We start from the raw sequence: 19,635 nt of genomic DNA on the forward strand, positions 1-19,635 counted from the left end.
CAGGTTCCCACCTCGGACAGTGTTACGCCTGTATTTTTGAGGCCCTAGTGTTATGTCTGTACTTTTGTGGCCCTAGTGTTATGTCTGTACTTTTGGGGTCCTAGTGTTATGTCTGTACTCTTAAGGTCCTAGTGTTATGTCTGTACTTTTAAGGTCCTAGTGTTATGTCTGTACTTTTGAGGTCCTAGTGTTATGCCTGTATTTTTGAGGCCTGTTATGGCTTTCTTTAGCATAATAATAAAAATAAAGATTTATGCTAAAGAAAGCCATACCAGGCCCTAGTGTTATGTCTGTATTGTTGCGGTCCTAGTCTTATGTCTGTACTGTTGTGGTCCTAGTGTTATGTCTCTACATTTGAGGTCCATTTTGAAGTTCAAAATATGCAATATCAGTGTCCCAATCAGCACATTTACGGGCTTAGACCAAGTTCTGCTGTATCCTTAGGCAAGACACTGGATTGGTGATGGCCAATAGTAGTAGTAGTAGCCGCAGTAGCAATAGTAGTTGCAATAGTAGTTGTAGTAGTAGTATTAGTAGTAGTTGGCACATTTCAACAGTATGCTATGATACCACCTGAATTTTTTGTGGTCAATCTTCAAAACATCTGGAGAAATATTTTTATCAGTTGCCATAGTGATTAACAATCCTAGGAATCAGTGATTAATAATAACTAGGAAAAAAGCCTTAAAATGTTGCATAGAACAGGAAGATGAAACCTACAAACAGCTCCCGTGGGATTAGCTTGTTGTTTTTAACTTTTGTGGTGTTAGGATCAATCACACATTTACATTGATTGCTAAACATGCTACCATGTTTAGTCTTAATCCACAACACACAGAATCCCCCGGTCCACTTTAAACCTCGGAGCCTTCCCCCAGTCCACTTTAAACCTCGGAGCCTTTCCCCCACTCCACGTTAAACCTCGGAGCCTTCCCCGGTCCACTTTACACCTCGGAGCCTTCCCCGGTCCACTTTAAACCTCGGAGCCTTTCCCCCCAGTCCACTTTACACCTCGGAGCCTTCCCCGGTCCACTTTACACCTCGGAGCCTTCCCCGGTCCACTATAAACCTCCGAGCCTTCCCCGGTCCACTTTAAACCTCCGAGCCTTCCCGGTCCACTTTAAATCACCGAGCCTTTGCCGGTCCACTTTAAACCTCCGAGCCTTCCCGGTCCACTTTAAACCTCCGAGCCTTTTCCCCGGTCCACTTTAAACCTCCGAGCCTTCCCCGGTCCACTTTAAACCTCCGAGCCTTTCCCGGTCCACTTTAAACCTCCGAGCCTTCCCGGTCCACTTTAAACCACCGAGCCTTCCCCGGTCCACTTTAAACCTCCGAGCCTTCCCCGGTCCACTTTAAACCTCCGAGCCTTCCCGGTCCACTTTAAACCTCCGAGCCTTTTCCCCGGTCCACTTTAAACCTCCGAGCCTTTTCCCCGGTCCCCTTTAAACTTCCGTGCCTTTTCTCCGGTCCACTTTAAACCTTCGAGCCTTTTCCCCGGGTCCACTTTCAACCTCCGAGCCTTTGCCCCAGTCCACATTAAACCTCGGAGCCTTCCCCGGTCCACTTTAAACCTCGGAGCCTTCCCCCGGTACACTTTAAACCTCGGAGCCTTTCCCCCAGTCCATGTTAAACCTCCGAGCCTTCCCCGGTCCACTTTAAACCTCCGAGCCTTCCCGGTCCACTTTAAACCTCCGAGCCTTTTCCCCGGTCCACTTTAAACCTCCGAGCCTTCCCCGGTCCACTTTAAACCTCCGAGCCTTCCTGGTCCACTTTAAACCTCCGAGCCTTCCCCGGTCCACATTAAACCTCCGAGCCTTCCCGGTCCACTTTAAACCTCCGAGCATTCCCTGGTCCACTTTAAACCTCCAAGCCTTTTCTCCTGGTCCACTTTAAACCTCCGAGCCTTTCCCGGTCCACTTTAAACCTCCGAGCCTTCCCGGTCCACTTTAAACCTCCGAGCCTTCCCGGTCCACTTTAAACCTTGGAGTCTTTCCCCCGGTCCACTTTAAACTTCCGAGCCTTTTCCCCGGTCCACTTTCAACCTCTGAGTCTTTCCCCTGGTCCACTTTAAACTGGTCCACTTTAAACCTTGGAGCCTTCCCCGGTCCACTTTAAACCTCCGAGCCTTCCCGGTCCACTTTCAACCTCCGAGCCTTTCCCCCGGTCCACTTTAAACCGCCGAGCCTTTTCCTCGTGAAACTTTAATGCTCTGAAACAACAGACAAACAAGTTCGTCTGACACATTAAAAATACATGGTGCTCTGGTCTGAAGCACCGTCGCTAACACGCTAATACCTAACTCCATGTTCAACTCATTTGTTTACATGTGTTAAGCTGCACCCGTGTCCTAGTTTAGTACATCTGCAGCTTCTCCGAGCAGAAGAATACAACCTGAAGAGGAACAATACAAACAAAAACAAACAAAGGAAGAGAAAACTTTAAAAACACAAGCAGGTGAAAGAGAAAGAAAGAGAAAGACAGAGAGAAAGAGAAGTGGAGAGACAGACAGAGAGAGACAGTGAGAGAGAGAGAGAGACACAGAGGGAGACAGAGAGAAAGAGAGACGGAGAGAGAGGGGGAGAGAGACAGGTCAGGACAAGACTGGAGACAAACCTGGGAGAGAGTGAGACAGAGATAGAGAGAGGAGAAAGGGAGGAGAGAGAGGACATAAACAAAGACAAAAGAGAGAGGTGCAGAAACAAGAGATGATGAGAGATAGGAGAACTTGAGAGAGAAAAAGGGAAACATTCAGAGAATGGAGTGGAGACAAAATTGTGGGGGAACAGGGAAGAGAGAGAGAGAGAGAGAGAGAGAGAGATGGCCAGAGAGAGAGAGAAGAGAGAAAGAAAGAAAGAAGGAAAGAAAGAAAGAAAGAGAGAGAGAAAGAGAAATGGCCAGAGAATAGAGAAAAAAGAGAAAGAAAAGAGGACAGGAGGAAGAGGAGAAAGAGAGGGGGCAGAGAGGAGATAGACAGGGAAGAGAAAGAAAAAGAGAAAGAAGAGGGGATAGGGGAGAAACAGAGAGCGAGAGAGGAGAAAGAAAAAGAGAAAGAAGAGGGGACAGGAGAGAGAGAGGGGTTGGGGAATTGGATTGGAGGTAAGAGAGAGGTGAAGAGAGGGAGATGGAGAGAGAGGGGTGACAAAAGAGAGAGAAGGGGGTGCAGAGTTGAGATGAGAAAGGGAAAGATGAGGGAGAGAGGGAATAAAGAATGTAATGACAGGGAGACAAAAGATAGAGAGAGAGAGAGAGAGGGACAGAGAGAGAGGGAGGGGAAGAGAGAGAGGAGCCCAGAGGCAGCATTCAGAGCACATCGGGGGAGTGATAAGGACTCGGCAAGAAAAAGGTTTGAAGTGCGGACTTCAAAGCTGAGCACGCGGTACACCCCTCCTCCTCTTTCTCCTCCTCTCCCCCTCTCCACCTCTCCTCCTTCCCAAAAAAGAACGAGGGATTGAAACAGATGAGATTGCCATCCTCACAAAGTGCAGAATGAGACCAAAGATTGAGAGAGAGAAAAAAATCATCAACAACGTACAAGTACAAAGGAGACAAGTCTGTGCTGTGATGGTCGAGGGAGTGAAGGAGACGAGTGACGAGGGCGAGCGATGAGAGGAGAGAAAGAACTACACTCTATCAGAAAGATGTAGGTACGACTCCATGTCCCCCCCACATGGCTCTTCTCCTGATATTATCCTTACGAATGTGTGAATACAGGCACAACATTATATGGAGGTTTACAGGAATTACTCCACTGTGTATTTAAACTCCATACATTTTCACTAGAATCATTTGGATCATCAGCCCTGGAATTGCCAATCTCTACTGAATTAAAGGCAAAATGAGCTGTTAACTTGAAAACTACCACTTCATGACATCACAAGGTGGAACAGAGCATTTTGCGCTTCGGAGATGTAGACAGACTCAAACATGTGTGAATCAAACAAAACACAACTCCAGATATGTCTTTGAGGTAACAGCATTATAACATGGAGCTCACAGGAGTCAGTTTTGTGTCATACAGGACCTTTAAAAGGATTTTGAAAGTTGTGACCACAGTTATTTTTCATTGCACCATCATGACAGGTACAATTTCCCCAAAATATGTACCTTTAAAAAAAAATAATCCTCTTCACCTCAAACTTACACTAGACATGGGACCATACGGAAATCTGGAGTTAAGATTCTCATGGCAAAAATAATTGCGATTAATGATTACATCACAATAATTTTTAAAGTGGCTGAAAAATGTTCTGGATATGAATAATTATAATCTTAATATTATGAATAAGTTCCATATTTAAACAGCTATAGTTACAGTTATAGTTTTGTACTTTGTTATAAATGAAAACGATAGTGATCCAGAAGAGGTCATCAAAAGTCATTTTGTTCTGCACATTCTGGAGATTAAACGGAGATTGGTGATTCTCATGATTACGGTGGTCACTTGTTTTTGCAGGGGTTATGTTCTAAAAATATCCCACAAAAGGCGAAATCCGCAGTCAGCTTAATTTTTTACAATTATTATATATGTTTTAAGGCTGTTAAAACCCCTCATAACACACTTTGTACACTTTTCTCAGACAGGCATTAACATTTTCTCACCTTTCTCTCTTGTTTAAACTCTCTCACTTGCATATTATATCCTCTTTCCTCGATCGCTTTAAAGTTGATCTTCACATGCCTCTACTCCAGCGGTATCCACAGAGGCTCCGTGCAGAGAAACACTGAAGTCCAAAGCATTTCTGAAATTTTTCATCGACATTGCGGGTTTTGTTGGGGAGAAAACTTGCAAATATACAGCACTTCAGAGTCACACTGCAATCCAACATTTATGTAAATTTGGCTGAACATATTCTGTACCGTACAGCAGACATGGCACTGAGGAGATTGATTGACAATGGTCTACAGTGACAGAACATAATTCGCATTCATACGCTGTAAAAAAGCATGTAAAATTGCACAAAAAAATAAATAAATCTGCGAAACAGCGAGACCGCAAAAGGTGAACTGCGATATAACGAGGGACCACTAAATATCAAATTTGATCACGATAAACTATATTATTGTTTATGTCCCCTCCCTGGTCTACAGGCCCCACACACTCCACGTCCCCCACAGCTCAGGATAAGCTCACCATAGAGCGGCCGACAACAGAAAATGGAGCGAGATAACAGGAGACGGACACAAGACACGGCAAGCACTCAGAGGGTGATGGAGGAGGAGGTGATCTGCAGCCCACTGCTCCTCCTCCTCTTCCTCCTCATCATCCTCTTGTAGCCGTGTGGAGCCCTCAGTCTCTGCAGTAAGGATTTTGTAAGAACATGAGAGTGGCAGGTGAGAGTCCAGTTTGATGTGAAGCGCTCCATTTCTGTGGAATACCTGAGATGGCACACAGCGGTCTCATTCTGACCTTAATCGCTGCTTAACAATATATATCTTAAGATATCTGCACAGGGGGAGACAAAATGTATGTACTTTTAAAAATTGATACAGCCACTTTAATAAAACCTTAAATATGGTAAATGGTCTTATTTCTAAACAGCACTTTTCACCTTCAAAGCACTTTACATCAAGGAAGCACTCATTCATTCACACACATTCATACACCAGTGTACACAGACACTGGGGGCAAGAGGAGTCAAGTGTCTTGCCTAAGGACACCTTTGGATCAGTGGACAAACACTCTCTAACACCACTATCTACCAGTGTCACTATCGCACTGATCATGTAAATTTGACCTCTTGAATACAATCCCGGCTCGCTACAGTGCTTACAATCTGACACAAATTCTCCCAATCCATCCATCCATCCATCCATCTTCTTCCGCTTTATCCGGGGCGCGGGGGCAGCAGTCTAAGCAGGGACTCCCAGACTTCCCTCACCCCGGACACGTCCTCCAGCTCCTCCGGTGGGACCCCAAGGCGTTCCCAGGCCAGCCGAGAGACATAGTCCCTCCAGCGTGTCCTGGGTCTTCCCCGGGGCCTCCTCCCGGTGGGACATGCCCAGAACACCTCCCTAGGGAGGCGTCCAGGAGGCATCCTGAGCAGATGCCCGAGCCACCTCAGCTGGTTCCTCTCAACGTGTAGGAGCAGCGGCTCTACTCCGAGCTCCTCCAGTGTGACCGCGCTCCTCACCCTATCCCTAAGGGTGCGCCCGGCCACTCTGCGGAGGAAGCCCATTTCAGCCGCTTGTATCCGCGATCTTGTCCTTTCGGTCATGACCCAGAGCTCATGACCATAGGTGAGGGTAGGAACGTAGATTGACCGGTAAATCGAGAGCTTCGCCTTCCGGCTCAGCTCCTTCTTTACCACAACGGACCGATACAGCGACCGCATCACTGCAGACGCTGCACCGATCCGCCTGTCAATCTCCCGCTCCATCCTTCCCTCACTCGTGAACAAGACCCCGAGATACTTGAACTCCTCCACTTGGGGCAGAGACTCACCACCCACCCGGAGAGAGCAAACCACCTTTTTCCGGTCGAGAACCATGGCCTCGGATTTGGAGGAGCTGATTCTCATCCCAGCCGCTTCACACTCGGCTGCAAACCGCCCCAGTGCCTGCTGCAGGTCCTGGCTCGAAGAAGCCATCAGGACAACATCATCTGCAAACAGCAGAGATGAAATCCTGTGGTTCCCAAACCAGGCCCCCTCCGGCCCCTGGCTGCGCCTAGAAATTCTGTCCATAAATATAATGAACAGAACCGGTGACAAAGGGCAGCCCTGGCGGAGTCCAACATGCACCGGGAACAGGTCTGACTTACTGCCGGCAATGCGAACACAGCTCCTGCTCCGGTCATACAGGGACCGGACAGCCCTTAGCAAAGAGCCCCGGACCCCATACTCCCAGAGCACCCCCCAAAGGCCACCACGAGGGACACGGTCGAATGCCTTCTCCAGATCCACAAAACACATGTGGACTGGTTGGGCATACTCCCATGAGCCCTCGAGGACCCCATGGAGAGTATAGAGCTGGTCCAGTGTTCCACGACCAGGACGAAAACCACACTGCTCCTCCTGAATCCGAGGTTCGACTATCGGTCGGATTCTCCTCTCCAGTACCCTGGAATAGACTTTACCGGGAAGGCTGAGGAGTGTGATTCCCCTGTAATTGGAACACACCCTCCGGTCCCCCTTCTTATACAGAGGGACCACCACCCCGGTCTGCCATTCCACAGGTACTGTCCCCAACCGCCACGCGATGTTGCAGAGACGTGTCAGCCAAGACAGCCCCACAACATCCAGAGACTTGAGGTACTCAGGACGGATCTCGTCCACCCCCGGAGCCTTACCACCGAGGAGCTTCCCAACCACCTCAGTGACTTCAGCCAGGGTGATGGACGAGTCCGCCTCTGGGACCCCAGTTTCTGCTTCCTCCTCGGAAGACGTGACAGTGGGATTAAGGAGATCCTCAAAGTATTCCTTCCACCGCCCGACAACATCCCCAGTCGAAGTCAGCAGCTCTCCGCCCGCACTGTAAACAGTGTTGGTGAAGCACTGCTTCCCCCTCCTGAGGCGTCGGACGGTTTGCCAGAATCTCTTTGAGGCCGTCCGATAGTCCTCCTCCATGGCCTCCCCGAACTCCTCCCAACCCCGAGTTTTTGCCTCTGTGACTGCCCGAGCCGCGGCACGCTTGGCCCGCTGGTACTCATCAGCTGCCTCAGGAGTCCCACGAGCCAACAAGGCTCGATAGGACTCCTTCTTCAGCTTGACGGCATCCCTTACTTCCGGTGTCCACCACCGGGTTCGGGGATTGCCGCCGCGACAAGCACCACAGACCTTACGACCACAGCTACGAGCAGCCGCATCGACAATAGAGGTGGAGAACATGGCCCACTCGGAGTCCATGTCTCCAACCTCCCCCGGGATCAGGGAGAAGCTCTCCCGGAGGTGGGAGTTGAAGACCCCCCTGACAGAGGGCTCCGCCAGACGTTCCCAGCAGACCCTCACAATGCGCTTGGGCCTGCCAGGTCTGTCCGGCTTCCTCCTCCGCCAGCCTCCCAATCCAATCCTAATCAAATCCATGGTACTTCTTACAGTCGTCTTATGTTCATTTTTGTGAGTATTTTGAGTGAAAGATTCAAGTTTTTCAAACAATAGAAGCCGTTTCCACAGCCTCGTCTGCTCGTGTTTGCTGATGGAGCCAGTGTTGGTGGAGGCCTGCAATCCAAATATTAGAGTGATAATATTTGTGGATGTGATGAGGCGTGATGTGCAGAGACTTACAAAGACACCGCCACATTCACTGAGACTGAAGAGAGAGCTGCCAACAAGACACGGGCCAAATGTAAACAGCCAACACTTAATACTACTGAAATATGTCACCTGCCCTCTACAGGTTAAAACAGGCACTACAATCACAACTTGGCTTCACCTGCAGATTGACACATACAAGTGTTTCTCATTCTCAATATATGGACAGCCTTCAACCTGGCAACTCAAATGAGAGAGTGATCTGAGGCTCATTCTGTTTGTAAATTGTAACATAAACAACTTGGCATGCCCCGGGGCAGCCGATTTGTGCCGATGACCTCTCCACTCTCCAATCACTCCTTCTCACACCAGACAGAGACAGATTACTCAAACATGAATTGAAATACAACTTTGAGTTTAAGATAATGACGCAGGAACACCTTTACAAGATGATTTGACATAATACTGTCCCCTCTCCTCTCTGGTCATCTCTCCTCTCTGTCCCATGTCCTTTCCTCCCCTCCCCTTTTTTTCCCCTCTCTCCTCTCTCGTCACCTCTCCTCTTCTCTCCTCTCCTCTTTCCTCCCTCCTCTCTCCTCCCTCCTCTCTCCTCCCTCCTCTCTCCTCCCTCCTCTCTCTTCTCATAACGTCCTGACAGACTCACAAGCTCGTCCCACAGTTGCCTGTACTTGGTTACGCTGGTCCCGTCTCCTCTCCTCTTTCCTCCCTCTCTTCTCTCTCCTCTCCTCTCTGGTCTCTTCCTCTCTTCTCTCTAGTCTCCTCTCTTCATCTCTCCTCTTTTCTCCCTCTCTCCTATCCTGACTAAGACTCACAAACTTGTCCCACACCTGCCTGTACTTATTGGTCATGCTGGTCCCCTCTCCTTTTCTTTCCTCCCTCTTTCCTCTGCCTTTTTCCTGACAGAGACTCACCGAGATCGTCCCACAGTTGCCCGTACTTGTTGGTCAACAGTAGCTCTTTTGGTTGAGTGTTTGTCCATTGATCCAAAGGCTGGCGGTTCAAATCGACAGCAACATCATTCGTTGAGCGGTCAGATCCACTAACCAACAGGTTGGTGGCGCGATTCCAGCCCTCACAGATGAATGCTGTCTTTGTCTCCTTGGGCAAGACACTTAACCCACAACCCAGTGTCTGCGTACACTGGTGTATGAATGTGTGTGTGAATAGGTGAATGGTTCCTTGATGTACAATGCTTTAAGTGCCTTGAAGGTGGAAAAGCGCTATATAAAAATGTGACCATTGACCATTTGGTCATTGGCGTCCTGACAGAGACTCACCAAGCTTATCCCACAGTTTCCTGTACTTTTTGGTCATTCTATCCCCTCTCCTCCTCTCTCCCCTCTAGTGTCTCCTCTCCTCCTCTTCTCTCATAGCATCCTGACAGAGACTTACCGAGCTCGTCCCACAGTTGCCTGTACTTGTCAGTCATGCTGGTGCCCTGCTGCCTCCATAGGGCCAGTCTGGGGTCGGCCATGAACTGCTCTGTGATCAGTGTTAACATCCGTGCTCCGTTTGAGTCTCTCATCTTCAGCATCTCCCTCACCTGCAACAGACAGGAGCAGACAGGTGCAATGAGTCAGGGACAATGAGATAATATACAGGTGAGGGCAGTGATGCTAACAAAACATGTGCACTGTAAAAAATAGATTTGTAGAATGAAACTCCTTGGAACTTGTCATATCACACTTTTAATAAAAAAGACTTCACTTTTGTTTAAACCCCTGGAAAACCTCATTTGAACTATTTAGCTCTACAGAAAGACATTGATATAATAGTTAAGCTAACACAGGCTAACATTAAAAACAGTCCAATGAGCATGGTTTACAGAGGCAGGGGTTTCAACCATAAAACCACAAAAAGTGGACTAAGTGCGTGTGATATCAACCACAGCGTTCAACTCAAAATGAAGCTCATTGAGGCTAGCAGTTATAGGGATCAATTTGGAGCAGAGTTCCATATTTGGAATTACACCTGCGAGTATCATAGCAACCAAAGAGCCAATCTGGAACGAGGCTGTTGAAGGTAACACCCCTTTCCGTGGGCGCTTGGCAATGTTGTCAGTCAAACCTGCTGACTGCCCTGTATGGAGTAACCTCAGGGAAAGAAGGCGTCTGCTTTGTCTGTTATTCATATTCATATCTTGATTTACGGACACAATAGTGAAATAAAAACACCAGAATCATGTAGAGCGGGAGTGAACATTTTCAAACCAAAGTGATGAGTTTAACAGCAGCAGTGGGGCCACAGTTTTTCAACAGAAAGTGAATTGGAGCAAGAGTCGATGGAGTTGGAAGTGCACCCATGATCACTTCCTATTTGGAATGCGACAGCTAGCAGATTAGCCATGGTCATTTACATATACAGTCTATGGTGGAAAATGGATACCGTCACTCTCTTTTCACATTTTTATTAATACCAAACATCAAACCCACTGTGTCCCAGTTTTGAATTCTGAAAATGTGGTCACTCTACATTTTACTACTACAAAAACAATACATTTTATGCAATACAAGCCTTTAGTATATTAAAAAGTATAAAACACAAACATTTATAAAGTAAACAATGCTTTTAATTCAGTGCTGTGTAGGCTACATTATGGTAAGGTAGCAGTGGGCATGTTAGCTGTGTTTGCTAATGTATAAAGTATGCGGGAGTGTGTGCAGACTGTGGACAAGCAGAATGGATAATAATAGCTTTTACTTGGACTTTTTCTGTAGAAGCGACACATTAGCGTAAGCCAGACTCTGACACCATGAGACCAGGCCACACTGAAAGACTCACACCGCCTCGGACCACAGCAGCAGGTTCCATTCTCTCGCTCCTCCACTGCAGTTTAACCAGACAGAGAGTGTGTGGAAAATACTTCTACTTTTGCTCATTTTAGAATTGATGAATATGAACAAAGTAAGAGAAAGTTTAATATTGTTTTAAAGGTACACTATGCAATTTTCTGGAGCAGACACTGTCCCCTGCTGGTCCATGGATGTTATTGCTTTATCTGTAATGTCATTTTGTCCAGTTGACAGATTTTTCATTTTTCTTTTACTATGGATCATACCTGGACAACAGAGATTATAAACGCATCTTAAGAAGCAATAATTAAAAGTCTATAATGTTTATTCAGAAATTAATATTTTTGTAAATTTTAAAACAAAATGAAATTGAAAAGGAAATCAAGATTCATTAATATAATAGATTTTATCAATATAAAATATAATAAAATATATTTTTATACCCATTTTACTTTTATGATCTTATTCACACATGGCTCCATTACTGTCATATGGCTAACATCACAGCAGTATGAAACGGGGCTGTGGCAATAATCCAATTATCATGATCTCGTATTGTCAAAAGTCTCACAGTAATATCATGAGCCAGTCACAACATACCGAATCACAAGTCTCTTTGTTTTGGTGCGGCAGCAGCTAAAATCTAAAGGGAACTACAGTGGTCCCTCGTTTATCACGGGGGTTACGTTCTAAAAATAACCTGCAATAGGCACGAAGGAGATCGATTGACAATGGTCTACAGTCCCTTAGCCAATCAGGACGCCAAACACAATGCACATTCATACGCTGTAAAAAAAGCATGTAAAATTGCCAAAAAAATCTGCGTAACAGCAAGACCGCGAAATGTGAACCGCGATATAGCGAGGGACCACTGTACATAGACCATTATCCTTTGCTCTGCTTCAGTCCAGTGTACATGATGAAATAACTGTTATTAAGTATAATTAAGTTCTTTGGATTATGTCAGAACCAAAGTCTTGTCAAGGCATTTTAACAGGAAAAAGTGTCAGATTCACAGTTTTGTTACATTGAGACAGTTGGATATGGCTACATCCCCAGTGTAAACACGAAGACCCTGGCCTTACCTTGCTGAAGAGGAGGTTGAGCTGTTTGCCTGAGCCATGGTACCCGCCCTGCGACAGAAACAGCTTCACCTGCTCCTGGACCTGTTCTTCATCCAAGTGCCAACAGTTCTCATCGTCCACGCTGGCCCCCGCTGTGGGGTCTGGAGCCCCTGCACAACACACACACACACACAATGAGACGTTATATGCACAGGTACACAAGGGTTTCACAATGATGAGAATCTAGGAGTGTTGCCCTAGTGATTAATACAATTTAAAAACATAATATATCTTTTGAATGGGATTCTGTTCAAAGTTCACATTTTAAACTGGAAGAATTGGCAAAAAGACTGAAATCTGAATTGACAAATACAATAATGATTGTTATTAATGCTCATATCTTGATTTAGGGACACAATAGTGAAATAAAAACATGGTCATATAGAGTGGGTCAATAGAGCCAGAAGCTCCCCCATGCTCACTTCCTATTTGGAACGCAGTGGCTAGCAGGTTAGCTATGTCCATTTATATATACGGTCTACGGATAACAGAGACCAAAAGAGATTCCTTGCAAAAAACATCACTTTTAAGGTCCTGTCATTCTGGTTTGTTATCTAATGTGTTTTTTAGTTATTCCAAATCTCTCTTATTGTGTTTTACAAGTCACATTTTGAAAACCATATGTTTTTACAGCATCAGGCTGTCCCCCCTTGACCCAGCACACAGCACAACATGACCTACTTTTACAGTTTGAGGTGGTGTCCTAAATATGCAGAGGTCATGGTCCTGTAAACAGCATTTAAAAGCTTACAGTAAAAAGTAAAACAGAAAACACTACAGGTGTACGGACTTTGGTCAGGGCACCTGGCTTAAATTCTCCAACAAATTAATTTAACAATAAAAGAGCTTCATGAGATAAGGTCGATAATGTGCAGTGTTTATATAAACCTGTTTTATACATCCAAGGAAAACATCTGACTGAAACTAAAAGGAAAATTAATAAAATGCCCACAAGTTCACCAGTTTGATGTAATACTGAAACAGTTGCTTTGAAATAGATTATATAAAGAGTTTATAAATTAAACTATGCTTTTAATCATCCAAAACTACATTTAGACTGAAGGGCAGTGCATGACAGAGGGGACCAGATCTCGTGTCACAAGATCTCGCGAGACTAAATTGATTACGCACAAAAGAGAAACGTGATCTCATGAGATTAGTTTCACATGAGTTTATATTTAGGCTGGACAAAAAGGGGTTAAGTGTTGGTGAGTTAGATCTCTCATAATTCCAAAACACAGAACTAGAATGGCAAAAAAATCTTAAATAAAATAAATAAAAAATTCTGAAACTGGCAATTGCGAAATTTATACATTAGGAACATAGCCGGTATAAAGAAGTGGACTAAGTGAGCGTGACGTCACCCACAGCATTAAGCTCAAATGAGGCTCATCGAGGCTAGCAGTTATAGGGCCAATTTAGAGCCTAGTTCCATATTTGGTTTCCGACCACGAGTATCATAGCAACCAACGAACCAATCTGGAGCGAAGCTGTTGAAGGTAACGCCCCTTGCTGACAGCAACAGTTACAGAGAGAGGGGCCACTTTCAATAGAAAGTGAATTGGAGCCAGAGTGAATGGACTAGCAGGTTAGCTATGTCCACTTACATATGTAGTCTATGTCTCACTCTTGTAGATCTAATCTCGTGTCTCATCTTGTGTCTTGAGTCTCGAGTCTTGTTCCTTCTCTGCTGTTGCATCACTCTGTGTTTTGCAGTTGCTGTCTACTTTACTCTTATAATTATGATTCTTCCATCAAGTGCCCCAGTTTTTTTTGCTGATTCTTCAAATAAAAACACAGCTTAATTGTTCCAGATCTGCTTCGTCTCTGTGCGTTTAACCTCTGTCCTGATTCTGGTGGCACTGAGAGAGAGAAAACGGGTGAGACCAGGTCACATTCCAGTATTGAGATCAGCCTATAGTGTTCATTAAAAGGTCCCATTTTGCTCTTTTCTCTGATCTCTGTTATAACGTTTCCTCCTCAGAAACATACCTGCCATTGAGTTTTGTTTAACTCACACATGTTTAACACACAAACAAACTGCAAATTTAGGCTGAGTTCTTCTCTCAAACAGAACACTCTGTTCCACCTTGTGATGTCATGTGGTAATACAGGAAGTGCTCATCTGTGTTCTTAAACTCCATACACCTTCACTAGAATCACTTGGATCATTTCCACCCGGGACTTGCCAATCTCAACTGAACTAAAGGTAAAAGGACCTTAACTTGAAAACTACCACTTCATGACATCACAAGGTGGAACAGAACCTTTTGAGCTTTAGATTAATAATAAAACTCCAAACTGTAAGGTGTGAATGAAACAAAACAACTTCAGGTATGTTTTTGAGGAGGTAACAATATGACATGACTTAAAGCTCACGAGAGTCAGTGATGTGTAATATAAGACCTGAATGGCCTAAACCAGGGGTCAGAAACCCGTGGCTCCAGAGCCGAATACAGCTCTTTTATCCTTATACTGCGGCTCCACAACACTTTGGAAAATAAATTATAAGTATTTAATTGAAGTGTATTTTATTAGTGTTAGTCCTTTTTTTTGTTTAACTGTAGTTCTAAATTGGAAGACTATTGTGATTTTGAAATATTTAAAAAATATTTCTTTTTTTTTTTTTTTTTTTACAGACGATCTTGAAGACATTGCCCATCAGAAGGCTACTCTTTTCAGCATCATGAAGAAATATGCATTTGGAGTCCTGTCGATCTTCAGATCCACATACCGTAAATTTCGGATTATAAGCCGCTACTTTTTTTCCACGCTTTGAACCCTGCGGTTTATACAGCAGTGCGGCTTATTTATGGATTTTTTACTGGATAACGGCCCCTGGGTTTTATTTTCACGGACAAGCCTTCTACACGTGGCAGATAAATATGGCAAAAACAACTGCATTAAAATACAACTCACCAAACCGCTGCATCAGAGGGAGCCCTGCGCTGATTATGTGATTATGTCTACTCTGCTCCGCAGTTTCTTTCAAAAAAAAAAAAAAAAAACAACAAAAAAACTCTAAAGGCGTATCGTTTAATCCCAGGTGCTTATTCTCCATGTGCCAAAGCAGTTTTGAAGGTTTCATTGCCTTATTTGCTTTTCCCGTATGTTACGTAGAGTGGACTCTGCGCGTGAGTCACCTGCAGCGACAAACACAGATTTTAAGTAGGCATTGTCTGTTAAATTTATCTTTCTTTTTCTTGGAGGTCGTAGTCTCCTCTTCTGGCTCCTCAGTTGTCCTTTTCCCCTTTGTTAAAAGCTCCCCAAAGACTTTTGTTTTGGCTCATTTTCACTCGCTTGTGGCTCTAGTTTTGTGCGTCGTGTCTGATGTGTTATACGTGATACGTCATCGCAGAGACAAGAGCAGATAATAAACTTGCTACTACATCAAATAGATTTCTGTGGCGATTTCCAGCAGGATTTTCATGATACATCTACGGACGAGCTTATTAGTGTGTCATTAGGGACGGGCGAAAGTTGCTCCTGACCCCTGTGCGCACAGCGTTTGAAAATCAGGGCTCTTTACGCAGGACTGTGTCTGTGCCTGTGTCTGTGAGACGTGAGCGGTGTTTGTTTTGAACATTGTTCCGCGAGTGTGACACTTATTTTGAGCAACGAAAAATAAGAAAATATAATTTTATTTTAAGATCATAATAATCTTCCAATTTAAACTACAACAAAAAAAGAGCTAACACAAATAAAATACACTTCAGCCACGCAGAGCCGCAGTATAAGGCTGAAAGAGGCGCATGCGGCTCCGGAGCCGCGGGTTGCCGACTCCTGAAATAGAGCCACTGCACGTAAGCTCGACATCAATGAATCCAACTTGGTCAATGTAAAAGACGACAAAAGTTTTCAGAGGAAATAAAAGCAGATTTTTCGTTTTGGTGCAGTTGTATTTTATAAACCTGCAGATGTGTTCATCACGTGTTGTTGTCGTGTTGGTTCCAATTTTCAGGCACAGTTTAAAAAAAAGCGTGTCGGTGTACCGTCTTTCTGTGTAAATGTCTCATGTTACAATATGAAAACCTGCGGCTTTTATTCAGGTGCGGCTTATATATGTACAAAATTGATTTTCTCTTCAAATTTAGCTGGTGCGGCTTTTATTCAGGTGCGCTCTGTAGTCCGAAATTTACGGTACTTATGTGAGCCGCTATTCACCACCATGAGCTATGTTAAAAACAAACACTGTTCACACCTCACAGACGACAGCTTAGAGTCCTGCGTGAAGATGAAAGTAACCCCTGATTTGCAGATGCTGTGTGCAAAGGTTCAGGAGCAGAAGCCCCATTAACCAGGTCAAATAAATATTTATGCAGATATGTTGCAAATATTTATTTTTTGTTGTTTAGTGACATAGTGCTTTTTTCCAATTTATTTCTTAAATTCAGGTAAAGCCTCCACTACACACTCCGAAAGCCCAAAGGCGATATTAGGATAACAACTCACGGCATTTTTTGTTTGCTACATAAATAATTTAAGTGCAGCTTTTTAATACATTTAAAACATTGTAGTTGTTTATACAAAGTGTAAAGGTAAATATTAAAGGCGCAAGCGGCATCGAACGGCCCTCGCGGGCCGTGCTTCGCACTCGGCCGACCCGGCACTCCCTGTGGGTGGCGCTAACGCGCCACTTGTCCCTTCTTTATTGGGGCTTTGGGCTGCACTTGTCACCAAACAAGTCAAAACACATGGGAAGTGCTGATGCACAAAATGCAAAAACATGGGTTTTCCAGGCATCGCCATGGCAACACCGTGCAAAATACAAACTTGGCCCCTGGGACTTTTTTGATGGGGACGACCTGAAGAATCACTGTGCCAAATTTCACATTACTCCATGAAGCAAATAAGTCGTTATAAGATTTTGAAATGTATGAAAATTTGGAAATTTTCCCATTAGGATAACATGGGCGCTTTCGCGCATTGCCATGGCAACCCAGTGAAAAATATGACATAGGTCTGATTGACTTTTTTGATCAGGTTGACATGAAGAGTCATGGTGCCAAATTTCACATTATTCCATGAAACTAATATTTTTCCCATGAATGGGAAAAATTGGGAGGTTTCCCATTAGGATAACATTGGCAGTTTGGCGCATCGCCATGGCAACACGGTGCAAAAGACGACATACGTCTGATTGACTTTATTGATTGGGATGACCCAATGGAATTTTGTGTCAAATTTGGTAACATTTGGGAAAACTAAATTTTTGGCCTTCCATACAAATTTATTTGATGTTCTGTAGGGGGCGCTATCGCGCCAATTTAGTTTCTAATATAATAAGTAGCTTTAGGCCCAAAAGTTTTACAACTGATTCGAATTTGAGCAAAATCGGACTTTGCATGCGCAAACGGGAGCAAATTTTGACGTTTGAAAATTGCAAAAATTCCGATGGAATTTTGCGGCTTCGCCGCACGGAAACCGTAAAAGGGATCATCATAAATTGGATAACTTTTGATGCCCCACTTGTCTAGATGATGTACAGTGAATTTCAGCCCTGCAGGTGAAGCGCCTTCAGAGGAGTTGACGAAAATGCGACGTCAGCGAAAACGCTGACTTTGCATTTTGGAATTTTCAATCCAAGATGGCCGACTTCCGGTGCGTCCGAGGGCGTGGCCATAATAATCTTTTTTGTTTGGCATCACTTGAAGAATGCGTGTACCGAATTTCGTGGCTCTATGGCAAAGTTGACGTCGGGACGTCTCCCATTGACGCAATGTATTTTGACTTTTGCAGGGGGCGCTGTCGCGCCATTTTTTATGCCCATTGATGCACCACATAAAAAATAAATTTTTCGCCAGACCTGAATTTTGGGCAAAATTTGGTGAGTTTTTGAAAATGTTCAGGGGGTCAAATTACTGCTCAAAGAGCAGAAGAATAAAAAAAATTAAAGCCGCAAGCGGCATCGAACGGCCCTCGCGGGCCGTGCTTCGCACTAGGCCGGCCCCGCACTCCCTGTGGGTGGTGCTAACGCGCCACTTGTCCCTTTTTTATTGCAGCTTTGGGCTGCACTTGTCACCAAACAAGCCAAAACACATCGGAAGTGCTGATGCACAAAATGCAAAAACATGGGTTTTCCAGGCATCGCCATGGCAACACCGTGCAAAATACAAACTTGGCCCCCTGGACTTTTTTGTCGGGGACGACCTGAAGAATCACTGTGCCAAATTTTGTGTTCGTCGTTGACGGTAATATGTCGTTATAAGACTTTGAAATGTACGAAAATGTGGAAATTTTCCCATTCGGATAACATGGGCGCTCTCGCACATCGCCATGGCAACCCAGTGAAAAATACGACATGGGTCTGATTGACTTTTTTGATCAGGATGACATGAAGAGTCATGGTGCCAAATTTCACATTATTCCATGAAACTAATATTATTCCCATGAATGGGAAAAATTGTGAGGATTCCCATTAGGATAACATTGGCAGTTTGGCGGATTGCCATGGCAACACGGTGCATAAAACGACATAGGTCTGATTGACTTTATTGATTGGGATGACCCAATGGAATTGTGTGTCAAATTTGGTAACATTTGGGAAAACTAGATTTTCGGACCTCCATACAAATATATTAGATGTTCTGTAGGGGGCGCTATCGCGCCAATTTAGTTTCTGTCATAATGAGCCACTTTAGGCCGGAAAGTTTTACAACTGATTTGAATTTGAGCCAAATCGGACTTTGCATGCGCAAACGGGAGCAAATTTTGACTTTTGAAAATTGCAAAAATTCCGATGGAATTTTGCGGCTTCGCCGCACGGAAACCGTAATAGGGATCATCATAAATTGGATAACTTTTGATGCCCCACTTGTCTAGATGATGTACAGTGATTTTCAGCTCTGCAGGTGAAGCGCCTTCAGAGGAGTTGACGAAAATGCGAGGTCAGCGAAAACGCTTACTTTGCATTTTGGAATTTTCAATCCAAGATGGCCGACTTCCGGTATGTCAGGGGGCGTGGCCATAATAATCTTTTTTGTTTGGCATCACTTGAAGAATGCGTGTACCAAATTTCGTGGCTCTACGCCAAAGTTGACGTCGGGACGTCTCCCATTGACGCAATGTATTTTGACTTTTGCAGGGGGCGCTGTCGCGCCATTTTTTTATGCCCAATGATGGACCACATAAAAAAATAAATTTTTCGGCAGACCTGAATTTTGGGCAAAATTTGGTGAGTTTTTGAATATGTTCAGGGGGTCAAATTCCTGCTCAAAGAGCAGAAGAGGAAGAAAAAAAAAAAAAAAATTAAAGCCGCAAGCGGCATCGAACGGCCCTCACGGGCCGTGCTTCGCGCTCGGCCGACCCCGCACTCCCTGTGGGTGGCGCTAACGCGCCACTTGTCCCTTTTTTATTGCGGCTTTGGGCTGCACTTGTCACCAAACAAGTCAATTTGTGCTGATGCACAAAATGCAACAACATGGGTTTTCCAGGCATCGCCATGGCAACATCGTGCAAAATACAAACTTGGCCCCCCAGACTTTTTTGACGGGGACGACCTGAAGAATC

At 44.7% G+C, this 19,635-nt stretch overlaps 1 protein-coding gene across 1 annotated transcript in view; it reads right to left on the bottom strand.

Annotated features, from left to right (window-relative positions):
• LOC117375983 (zinc finger SWIM domain-containing protein 6-like) overlaps positions 1-19,635 on the bottom strand; it is a 157,378-nt gene that overhangs the window by 60,053 nt on the left and 77,690 nt on the right. Inside the window, 2 exon segments of the mRNA XM_033972384.2 lie at positions 9,603-9,753; positions 12,088-12,236. Coding sequence (XP_033828275.1) covers positions 9,603-9,753; positions 12,088-12,236 — 300 coding nt within the window.

This window comes from Periophthalmus magnuspinnatus, chromosome 9, assembly GCF_009829125.3.
Source record: "Periophthalmus magnuspinnatus isolate fPerMag1 chromosome 9, fPerMag1.2.pri, whole genome shotgun sequence".
NCBI lineage: Eukaryota > Metazoa > Chordata > Actinopteri > Gobiiformes > Gobiidae > Periophthalmus > Periophthalmus magnuspinnatus.